Raw genomic sequence first — 12,614 nt, forward strand, 5'->3', positions numbered from 1 at the left:
TCCTTACATTTGTCCTGTGAGGTAGGCTCCTACTTTTCATTTTACAAATCTAAAACTGTTTCAGAGTTTGTAATTTTGCCAAGCCTACACAGTTAGTTTGTTCACTAATTCCCACTGAACATTGAAACTATTGCACAGCAGTATTCTATGTTTTAGAAATTGGGGGTGGGTGGGTTGCACAGTGTTTTGGAGACTGAGAAACAAGAGATCCCTTTCTCCATGCTGGCTGTCAAGTTTTGGAATTTTAACAATTGTTTACATGATAATACACCATAGTGATAACCACCTCTAATCTCTTGAAGCTTGTTAGGCAATAGATCATCTCACTTCAAATGTAGAAGCAAGGGACAAGATCTGGAGGAAACTAAAACCTTCACTGGCTGAAAAAAGTTAAGTAGTACACTAAAGACGATCTTACATCATCAGGATACAGCCATAAATTTACCTCAGCTGGGAAGCTGACACTGTGGAAGCAACACTGCCCAGCAGTTAACATGAAAAGTGACTTAACCTTATCAAAAAGGCTAAGGAAGATTCGTCTTTAATAACAGATACTTCTAGGAATTTTAGTGATAAATTAACTAACAGATTTAAATATATATTCCTACAGTCCCATGACTCACTGAAGGTCATCATTTAAGGAGCTACGATCAAGTCATAGAAAACATTTCAACTTCCCTTTTTACCTGACCTAAGGTGACAATTATTATATCAAAACTAATTAAAGCAAGTAACACCAGTGGCATTCGAGTGGAAAATGCTAAAACACAGCTAATGTGTCAGCTGCTCAAATATATTCCATATATATTATACAGAAGCAGGTTTTCAAAAAATATTTTTATCTGCCTGAAATTTTGAAGTTCAGTGCACTTCACTCAGGCAGCTACAAAGCTCTGCTAATTAGCCACTGAACCATAAAAGGTGGTAGTCTTCTTGATGAACTGACAGGAAAAAGCTGTCCTACCACTGCATTACTGAATGCCATATGACAGCTTCTCATTACTGAAAATAAATGTTCATTTTTTGAACATGAAAACTGTATGTGGCACTGTGTACTTTCACTACTCCACGTTATATATAAAAAGACATATCTTTGATCATACAGTTTATGTTCCAGTTGCGACTTATCTTCATTATTTCAATTAACAAATGAAATTATTCAGAAACTCCTTCAGAACGATGAACACACACATAATAAAAACTGAGATGATGATGATGCGCCAGCGGTATATACATCATCGTTTTTTAGACCTGCTGTTACCGCTTGCAGGCTTGTTAAAGCTTCTGCTCATCTGTGGGAAGTGTACAGTTGGGGTTCTCTCAGTTGGACCATACAACCCTAGGTTTCTGGCCGCAGCTGATTTTCTGAGAGGTTTGACACTGGGAAAAGGACTGAAGACTTGTGGTTTAGTAGTGACAGCTTGGGGAGATTTTGCCACTGTCCCACTGTCACTGGGTGAATTCGGGAACTCGGATAAAGGTGTTTGACAGAACGAAGTTGATACTGATTCAACATCATCTTTGTCATTTTGGGTAAGTTCCAGGGCTTCGAGTTTCAACTGAACAGCTGATACGTTGACATTGGCATTGGCATCTTTGTAACTTGGTTCAGGAGACTGTCCTTCAGCAGTCCTGGCATCTGAATCACTGCCTTCGATTTCCATAGATTCAGATTTGCTTGGAGCCTCTTCTTTCCCATTGGGACTATTGGTTTTCACACCTTCATTCTGCTCTTCTATTAACCCTATTGTATCTCCATAGCCCAGCTGGCCTTTGGCTCTTGCTATATTCTTTCGATGCACCCTAATGTGAGTGCGCCAAGGAGAGTTGAGCTTTGTTTTAAGATCTTCGTGGGGACTAGGTGACATCTTGCCTCCTGCGTGATTTGGAACATGAATAATAGCATTTTTGGAAGACCTGTTAGTTGGCTTTATCTTCTTTCCTAGCAGAAGGTGGTTGATCACTGGAGAATGGTTCACTTGAGAGGGCAGAAGACTAGTAACTGGTCCTTTATCTGAAGAAAACAAACATTTAAGAAGCATGCTATTGAATGAGGCAAGGCAAATGATCAAACATTAAAGCAAACCTGACCAATCTGATACACAAACACACACACACATGGATTGGGAGAGAAATTAAATTAAGTTTGCAATTAAAGGCAGATATACCAAATTAGCACTTTCAGGAAAAATATATGAGAACAGAAACACAGCTATCCCTCAAAATTAGCACTTATCTGAATTTTGTGGTGGTGTTCTCCAACCAACCTTTATTTTTATTTTTTTTAAAGCATTATATTAGGGGAAAGTGCACATGAACATTAATATGCATCAGTGAAAATGACATAAAATGCATTATATGAGGGGAAATGTCTTGCAAAAATGTGTGCATTGGTCAAAAACGAATATCAAAATGTGTTCATTAGGAGAAATTTGCATTAAAATGTTGATTGGTTTTCATGAATCAGATAGTTACAGAAATGTAGAGTACGTGATTTAAGAATCAAAAAATGAGTAACCAAGAGAAGAAAAGTTGAAAGATCCTTATATCCCTGCTATAAACTGCATTTTCCAATCCAAAACTGACTCAGATATTTGACCATGTGCTTCTCATGTCTCTCTCTTAATAGCTACTCATTATGAAATTTAAAGGCGGGCTCCATAGTTTCTGTTGACTGAAAAAAATATGCAACAAGAAACAGAGCATCTAGCAGCCTGAAGAAAGCAAGGAAAATGTATTTTATGTTGATTCAGAACTAAGAAAGTCATTCGGTAAGTAGGATTTATTTACTTTTAAAGGGAAAACATCTGGTACATAGGAAACTACATATACCAAATCAGGCTACTCATTCATCTAGTTCAGCACTTACACTAACTGGCAGTGTCTCTCCAGAGTTTCAGTCAGGATTATGTGACTCTACTACTGAAATTATAGTTCAGATATGTTTAACTGAGCAGCAGTGATCCTCTTTACAAATTTCTCTGACACCTATCCCAAGCAAATAAAAATGAAGATCCTAACCCAAGCCTTCTTTTCAAGGCAATAAAGACCAAAGAAAGCAAGAATGTGAAATTAAATATATTATGATGCTATACATATACACAACAGATGAATAAATTGATGGATTAGATACTATGGGTTGATTTAGTTTAACTACTAAATCATGTGAATAGCATGCTAGACTCTGCCTTCTGCCTCGTCCTGACGACCACACAAAGGTATCTATAACCAAGCAGCTGGGTAAATACTCTTTCATAGAAAGAACATTCAGCAATTTAATATGGTAACCAAGACAGACCATTTCCCAGCAGAATATCCAGTCACAGAGAGACGAGAGAGAAAGTGCTAAAGGATATACAGTATACAAGACGATTGATTAAGGTTAGTGAAAAGGGGCTTTGGCAATCCTGGGAAATGAAAACCTTCATCATTTTGGTTTTGCCACATGGCTGTTCTGTGCATACTATGTTTCTTACGATTTTCAATATTGCATTTCATAGGGTATTTCCTATGAAAGATGGAGCTGAAAATCCAGCCTGGGACAGAAAGGCCGTACTGTCGGATGTGGGATAAGATTCCTCATATTACCTCACCACTGTTAGGAGGCATGACCCATCTCTAGCAGTAAAGTGAAAGTTCAGTTTCCAAATGGTTCATCCCACAGATAATACTGTCACAAAGGGTATTTACTGATCAGCAGTGACTATATGTGCACTTTATGCTAAATCAGCGTTGAAACATATTTGGTCTAAGGCAAGCCAGTTCATATATAATCTTGTAATTTGTTGACAGTTCTGATACCAAATCACTGTCCACCCAATTGGGAATTCAGAACATTTCACCCCAAGTCCAAGGATGCCAGAGCTGTTAGTAAAATCAGAGAAACCAATATTGTATCCAAGATTAGCATAGATATCTTTAAATACCATTATTCGGCTGGTCCCTGGGATCTAACATAATCCCAGGGTCATCATCTTCAGACCCTAACAAAAGAAAAACAAAGATCAACATCGTCTTTATAAGTGACATGCTCTTTAGTCAGATGAGATCCTTCCAACTACTTCATTCTTTTCTTCTTCTATATATGAATGAATACACAAAAACATGATTTGCTTTCTCATGCACATAGCTGAAGCTAACTTGCGCTTCCAAATACAAGTGATTTACCTGCTCTGATGTACACCTGATGGACCTGTTGCTGCTGTTTCTTCTTTATCCGGGAATACTGCCTTTTCAGTGCATTAATGTCTGTGGTCATACGTTCCATCATCATACTGTTAAAAGCTGCGTGGTACTCACTCCGACAGGCATCTATTGCTCCGGGGCTTAGCTCTGCAATATTGCTGGAACCTAGACTCTGCTCTTCATTATGATCTATGCACAGTAGGAAGAGAGCATGAGAAATACATCAGAATGTATTACATAATGGTAACCCCACCGTCCTTAAATCAGGGGAGGAAAAACTGTAGCCCTCCAGATGCTGTTTGGACTATAAACTCTCATTATCCCCTAACCACTGGCAATGATGACTGGGGATGAAGGCAGCCGCAATCCAAAAATCACCTGGAGGGCACAGGTTCCCCATCCCTTCCTTACATGAGCAGAGGATTTCGACAACCTGGCATTGTCTGTACTTGCATTTAAATGGCTGATAAGTTTTAAAACTCAGAAGATCAGCAGTAGTCAACATGAAACTGTTACCGGCCTGTACTTAAACCCTCAGGAACTATAAACAAAAAAATTACCATATATTCATCTTGATGTGACTTTGAATATTACTTAGCAATGCTGTTCTCAAAAGTACACAGCAAGCCATCATGGGGGCGGGGAACAGAACATAGTTAAGGAAGGGATACACTGCACCTCTCTAATTGCTCAGTTGTGGGCCCAATCACATTATATCTGAGATAAAATACCATTCTTTCGTACAGTCAAACCTCAGTTGTCGAACATAATCTGTTCCGGAAGCCCATTTGGCTTCCGAAACTTTCAACAACTGAATCGTGGCTTCCGGGTGGTTGCAAGAGCTTCCTGCTCTCAGCGGAAGCCGCGTCAGACATTCGGCTTCTGAAAAATGTTCGAAAACTGGAGCATTAACTTCCGGGTTTTCGGTGTTCGGGAGCCAAATCGTAAAAACCATTTTAAATCCAATACAGATAAACATGGAATTGACTATATTAATCAAATGCTCCTATACCCACCTCTCATAGGCCACAGAATGGCATGGTTTGTCCTTCGAGCATTTGATTAAGGGCTGATGCCCAGGGATGGTAATCTGCAGGCCTCTAAACTTTATAGCAGAACTGCAAGAAAAACCCATGGGGAAAAGAGGCTCCTATGGTAATGCTGTAATGTTTACATTCTTTACCTTTGAAATGCTTTTGATACTTCTGTAGTTCTGGGGATAGAAACCCACTGAAAGGCCCAAGGCAACCAATGACATTGGCTATCGAATCTTCATCATCGATGTCGTTCTCCTCATCACTGTCTCTAATTTTCCCCAGCCATCTGCAAAAGGAAAGCACACAGACACATTGCTGTCTTAGACGTGCAAGTGCATCTATAATAAACTGAACAGTTCACCAGGATCAAGATACACCATCATCTACGATTGTCCCTTTTATACAGATCTTGCCTGGATTACAATATATGGTACTGGCAAGGGGTGAGGATAGACTTACCCTGAAGCTGATTTCACTGAGGCAGGAAAAGGAGTAATGTTGTATGTATATTTCTCCCGTAATTCTGCTAGTTGTGGGAAAGGGAACTGGGACATAGAATAAACAGTCTAGGGGGGCAAAAAGAAAGAGATAAGCTTTTAAAATCGGTGCCTTTTCTTTTAAACTTTCAAAGCAACTGCCCATAACTCAAATACAGGACGGCTGCAGGATTAAGCAATATATGTCCTCATGTACTGAAACAAAAGGTTAAAGGTTTGTTTTTTGTGATGGAACATACATTTCCCACAGGAAAGAAGACAACTGTCTCACTAGAAACATAAGAGAACTTTGTGAATCAGGCAGAAAAGATAACAATGGCATGCATGCGAAACTCGCGCGAACGCAAGCATTCGTAGCATTCCAAGGCATTTGTTTTCAAGGCAGTGTGTGCGAATTCAAACCATCTCTACTGCAAGTGTCGTTGATCTATGGTCCTGCGGATATTGCCAGACTGCAACTTCTTTGTCCTCTCTGCACCCACTCCAAACAGAAATTATGAACTAACAGATGTTGGAAGCATTCTTTATTGCTACCATGACACAAAAGCAAGAAAGTGAATGAAGGGTGGAAATAATCACAAACGTTTGCTTTGCCAAAAAAGAAGTGCTGCCATATGTACTCTCTGCGAGCGTTAGCACAGGGCAAAAGTCTCTCACTTAAGGCGTGTTTCTGAATGAATAAAGAATGAGTGAGTCTGCTTGGCCTGTACTTAATACACAAAAGCTACTATAGAAACTGATGCTATACTTCTTGCCTGAAGGTGGCGGGGGGGGGGGGAACCACATTGCCCTGATGTAGTGCAAGCAATGAAACGTTAAGCTTTTCTGGAGATGAGATTCCTTTTGCCTCAGTCAGGAGTGTGCACAAAATCTCCAACAACATAAAACACCTCTTCCATTTTGCGAGTCCGCACAACACCTGGCAAGCGTGGGAACAGACAAAACTGCACCTAGCCCCCACATATATCTCTCTCCCCCCTTATTGAAGTTTGATCACTTTCACCTGCTTTGTTAATATATTCCTACAATCCTATCCCCGTGGAGAAGAATTGTAGCAGAACCTGAAAATCATTTGTACCCTTTATGTCAATAGAAATCTGTTCCATATGAAACCTCTGGATGAAACTGTACCATTAAATTTTTCTGCATGTTGCTAATTTCCAGAGGTTTAGGTTATAAACAAAACTACACTTTCCTGTCTCCTTCTCTTTTAGCTGCAACAGACTGATATGGCTACTTCTGGGTGGGTGGGTGGGGGAACCAATATGTTCAGCCCACCAAGCTGAACGTAACTCTATAGCCATATATTGTACCTTCCTTTTAAAAAAAAATCCTCCCCAAGACAGCAAAAAACAGGTGGTTTATTAAGCATCTTGGTGGCTATCTTACATGGCTGAAGGCAGGCTTCTTTTAATACCCAATGCTATCTGCCTATTATTGTTACATTTCTATCCCATCTTTCTTCCAAGGAGCTCAAGGTGGTATCCATGGCTCTCCTTCTCTCCATCTTTATCCTCAGAACAACCCTGTGAGGTAGGCTGAGGGAGTGAGACTTGCCCAAGGTCACCCACTGGAGCTTTATGGCTGAGTGGGGATTGAAACCATGGTCTCTTGGGTTCAAGTCCAGCACTCTGACCACTATACCACAATGACTCATACCTTTGCAAACCCTGAACCTCTCTGAACCGGAACAGCTTTATTATGACAAATGCAATGGGTAGCGTTCAACTAAGTTTTTCTCAGAGCAGAGCCCTTGAAATCAGTGAACATGGCTGACAGAACCTCAATAATTTCAACAAGTCTACCATGAGTAAAATTTAGTTGAATATTGCCACATATCTTGATTTCACACATCAAACCAATCACTGAAATGCAATTTATAACAGAGTAGGAAGCAGTCTGATACTGACATTCATTGCACTCTTCTCAGTATTGTACAAACCTATTTCAAGAGCTATGTGGGCGCCACCACATTGTATTTTAAAAGTACAGCGCATTTGCATTATTCATAAGGTTCCTTCCCTGTCTTTAAAGTTCTTGCCAAAGTTGGATGAAAAGTGAACTGTACAAGGTTGACTTGTTATTAACAGTAATAGAACACTCTGCTTCAATTAGATTTCGGAGAACACTTTATAATTTTTGAACTGTTTTTTTCTTTCTTTCCTGAACATAGGAACCCAGTGAGCTGCCATATACAGGGTCAGACCTTCTAGTTCAATATTATCTTTGCTTAATGGCAGCAGCTCTATAAAGGACGGAGTCTTTTTCGGTACTACCAGGAGATGCCAGGAGCTGAATATGAAAACCTTTGCATGCAGGGAAGATATTCTACCATTGAGCTACAGCGTCCCTTCAGGATATTTTTCATACCTTGAAAAAATGTGAGCTTTGTCCAACCAGAGCAAGATTATTCCACCCTAGTTTCACCTTTATGTAGTTCATACTTACTAACCTGCATGAGTTCATTGCTATCAATCAAGTCGCCTTCCAACATCTCTTGGGTTAACTTTCCCATGGTGCCATAGAATTCATCTGCAGTTTCACAACAATCTATCTGCCTGCATCGCAACACAAACATTTCCGTTATCTAAACAACATGTTATATTTCTGAGTAAATATAGAGTGTGTAATCAGTTATTTGGAGAGGGGGGGACACATAAACAGCTATAAACAGCTTAACACTAGTGATATTAGCAGACAGATACCCAGAAATAGCTCTAATTAGAGAACAGGCTATTAATCTGTGTTTCAGCATCATGCAAACATAAAAAGTGAAAACACAAAACTGTTTCTTTGTCACACTTGAAGGTATTCCAGTGTTCAGGGGAATGAGTTGTCCAACGAAGCACCCTATTTGGGTGATTTACTTTGTGGCAATTACTTATTTATTTCTTACGCCACTTTTCTCAAAGCAGCTCAAAATCATAAAAAACAGAACACTTACAAAATTTGAACTAACACAGTAAGAAAAAAAGCAGATTCTAATTCAGTAATCCAACTGAAAGTGATTCAAATCATTTTGTAGTTTAGAAACAGAGCAATCGCTGTTTAAAATCCAGCCATCTACGATGAACTATGATCACATTGACTAACTATGCTGGGAGTAGGAAGCAATTTCAGCACACAGAGCAAAGGGAAATGAGAGGGAAGTGTTACCAAATGTTTGATAGGACTTCAACCTTAAGTGTAGGAAGGAAAAGACTAGTCCTGTTTCCGTTGAGTTATTTCCTTATTGCAGTGTCTATGCAACTTGTCAGTGCTTTGTGAAATTTTGTTTAAACTCTACATCAGCAAGGGGACCATCTGTTATTAAGTAGCAGGCCAGTAAATGGGTCCCAAAAACATTCCTGGGAAATTTCCAAAGGAAAGGGTAGTAACCATTCCATTTAAAGGAGAGGCTAGACTGTTGTCTCTACACAGTACATCCTAGATAAAATTTAGATGGAACGCTTTAGAGATTTTGTTGTTTAATATTTGCACAGTTCCAGTTTGATGAGAGCTGCTTTTGAAGTTTTCCTGCCCTTCTTTCAACTTCCACAGAGGAATGATTATTCCCCCCCCCCTCAATGTGGTGTTTTCTTAGTGAGCATTTGATTGATCTGTAGACAGTTGAACTCTTTAGGGTGCTCTTGAGAGGTCAAAGAAAGGACAACAAGATAGTGGTGATTCAAGACAACAGCACATGTGCCTCAAAGGAATGAAAATGATCATGACTTAGAATTCATGCAGCATCCTCTATTTCAGATTGCCAGTTTAACTCTGAAAACTGCAATCTCACCATGAGCTTCTGAAGATAAGCAACAGCAGTAGAGACTTTGACAAAGACCTACTTGAAATAAATATCAGGTCGGCTTTGATCATCGTAATTTATCGTTGTGTCCTTGTTTTAGAGGAGGACCCGAGGTGGATGTAACCTTTCCACCTGAGCACTCAGATCTAAACCTGAGTATTTTCTAGAAGCAATGCAAAGCGTACCTGTTGTGATCCACCTGGGGTCAAGCTGTGACCTACTAGTGGGTCGCGACCCAGCGGTTAAAGACCAGTGCACTAGAATATCTGAAAGAACTTAAACAGTCTTGAAACTATTTGACATTCACGTTTCTGCAAATATGCACTGCCTGAAACTGTGTCCTTTTGGTTCCTAACACCACAGTGCAGGAAATGAATTATCCATTATTCTGCCTTATATTCTGGGAACCAGAGCATTGGGCTTGTTGCTGAGAAACATGGGTTCATACCTCCATTCAGTTATGGAGGTAATTGGGGGCACTAAACAAATCTCTTTCTCAATTAGCCACCACTGAGAGTTGCTTTCAGGCTAGAAGATGGAAGTAGGGAAAGGCAGAAATGCATTAAGTATGAGAAGATAATGGTAATGCCTAACATAGGTACCATTCATGGATACCTCACTGCAGCTATACTACACTGCTCAGTGTTTATCCTTGAGTCTTAACAATATGTGTCAAGCTGGAGAAGTAGCCTTTGGCTTGGATTCTGAGTTGCCCATACTTGAAAAGAAGGGCTTCTTCCTTGTGTAGAAGGAAGTCTAATCCAGCAGAGGTTCTAACAACTGTAAGGGGAAGTCAGAGAACAATGTTCACAGATTTCCCCTTCCTACTACAGCCCTCCCACACCATTCTTGATCCTTTCAGAGCAGACTTTCAGGGGTGCACTGGGAAATCACCAAGAACTGCCTACCCTACCCTAGCAACAGGAACATCTCATGAGCAAATTCTGCTCATGAGACATAAAATAAAAGTCTAATTGTTCTTCGAAAGACAAAGTACAAAATGAAAACTGTCTGCCTATTATCGTGATTAGTGTTAATTGCATTTAGAAAGTAGCACTTAATTAGTTTTTTTGTCTTATTTCGGGGACAACTTTTGCATCTAAACTGGCTCTTCAGGAAAGCAAAATATGTGGGCATCAGAAGAGGAGATCAGAAGAAATAATACAATCCAGCAAAACATTTTCCAGCTGAACTAGCAGGCTTCTGCTTGCAATTACCCTTGAAGTCAATGACAAAAACTTGTTCACAAAAGGACTGGGTTTTTTGTTTTGAATGTAACTAAATGGGAAAAGAAATGAATTGTTCAAAGTATTATTATTATTATTATTATTATTATTATTATTATTAAAAGCATAAATCTGAATTTATGTGTCTTGGTACTTTATTTCAGAAAGCTTTTTCAAGTTCTTCACAAGAGATGGAAATGATTCCTAAAGCCCTTGCTATTAGCTTTTTTAAATCAACTGTTCTTGACAGCCACTAGAATATTTGTTAGAACTTGTCCCAAAATAGACACACTTCTTTTTTTAAAAAAATTATCCTTTGAATATAATTAGTTTATTCAATTACCAGGGTGTTTCTTAGACTTTCATTAAGGGCTGCAAACACTCTGGGTGGAATTCAATTAACTCCCTTGTACTCAACAAAAGGGCTTTTGATCCAGCAGACACCTCTGCTAATGGAAGAGGAGGGGAAGGAACTGTTGCCAATTCTCCCTTTCTCTTCTGCAGGGTCCCTCAAATCTCTGGAGCTGATTTTGGAGAGGAGGACACCAAGAATTGCATTTAGGGGAGGGGTACCTGGCAAACAGTGAGCTCCCCTCCTCTTCAGTTAGTGGGCGCCTCTGCTGGATAAAAAGCCTGTGTGGGATATAGTTCTGGTTGCAACTAACAAAGATACCTCTCCACTAGCTGCAGCAAAGTCTGGATCCAACCCCATAACATTCCCATTAGTTAAAAAAAAAAATACCATGGAAGCCATGATAGCTGTCCCAGACACTGTCACAGTATATAAACCGTTGCATTAATCTTGTACACCAGGCACGTCCAACAGGTAGATCGTGATCGACCGGTAGATCACTGGTAGATCACTGGCTCTCCCCAAAGTAGCTCAACAACTCTGGCTCACCACCACCAACCCACAAAACAACTGAACTGTATGTAACATAGCTGCATTGCAAAGCACGCTATATGGGTCTACTCGGATGGAGAAGGAAAAAAGGCTTTGTGGGGCAGGAAAGAGTCCGGCAAAGGAAAGTGAATGGGCATCATTGTCAGAACTTCAGTACCATTTCATATAGTACTTTGAACCCTCCAAACAACTATTAAGTAACATTTCCTTTAGGCATAGGCTGAAAGTATACTTACTCTCCCAGCTTTGCCCAAATAGCCAGCGCTACTCTCAGTATAATTTCCGACCCTTCGAAGAACACAGAATCCCAGATTTTTAGAACTGTGTGGTTAGGAAGGCATGTAGCAAACAGGGTCAGGAACCACTGCATAGTGAAGACATTCGTGAGTGGGGGTTCGTAACCGCCTGAAACAGGGGAAAAAAAATAGAACAGATCCACAGCTATTCCCTGGAAGTGTTTATCTTAACACAACCCATAAGGAAGAAAAATACAGAATTGCAGGAACAACAAATGATTCCATTGCATTCAAGTTTTCGGTTTGCCATAGATCCAAGGAAGCCAAACACAACTGATAAGATGCTAACAACATTCCTCTACGGAATAGCATTGCTCAGCTTTTACTAATGTCAGAATCTGGTAGGGTTTTTACCCCCATGCCTTCGGAACTGGTATCATAAACTGAACAGCGGTGGGGCAGGTGATTGGGTCAGGAGTGTAACAATAAACTCTTGCATTTCTACTTCTATCAACCCATCTCTTCCTCTCTTTTACATAAAACAACGCTGCTTTATCGGGCCAAAGTCCAGCATCCTGCTCTCACAGTGGCCAACCAGATGCCTATGGGAAGCCTGCAAGCAACACCTGAATACAACAAGTAAGTGGGATTAGGTATCAGTATTTGCATGTCAAACTCGGTAGTATCCCAATTTTCAATGGATTGGTTTGTCCAATTCTCCAGCACTCTCTTAGGGCCT

General features: G+C 40.0%; 1 protein-coding gene across 4 annotated transcripts in view; it reads right to left on the bottom strand.

The window, feature by feature from the left end:
* Positions 1–467: 467 nt before the first annotated feature.
* The window catches only part of TBC1D30 (TBC1 domain family member 30), a 36,105-nt gene continuing 23,958 nt past the window's right edge, over positions 468–12,614 (bottom strand). For 2 of the 4 annotated variants that reach the window (XM_033161913.1, XM_033161915.1), the window contains 7 exons: positions 11,876–12,044; positions 8,172–8,277; positions 5,682–5,788; positions 5,369–5,508; positions 4,168–4,374; positions 3,927–3,983; positions 468–2,014 (listed from right to left, as the gene is read on the bottom strand). In XM_033161913.1, the coding sequence (XP_033017804.1) occupies positions 1,236–2,014; positions 3,927–3,983; positions 4,168–4,374; positions 5,369–5,508; positions 5,682–5,788; positions 8,172–8,277; positions 11,876–12,044 (1,565 nt within the window). In that variant the 3' untranslated portion in view covers positions 468–1,235. The remainder of the gene's footprint in view (positions 2,015–3,926; positions 3,984–4,167; positions 4,375–5,368; positions 5,509–5,681; positions 5,789–8,171; positions 8,278–11,875; positions 12,045–12,614) is intronic. The other 2 variants (XM_033161914.1, XM_033161916.1) reach the window with 1 other exon arrangement.

This window comes from Lacerta agilis, chromosome 10 (genome assembly GCF_009819535.1).
Source record: "Lacerta agilis isolate rLacAgi1 chromosome 10, rLacAgi1.pri, whole genome shotgun sequence".
In the NCBI taxonomy this organism is placed as follows: Eukaryota; Metazoa; Chordata; class Lepidosauria; order Squamata; family Lacertidae; genus Lacerta; species Lacerta agilis.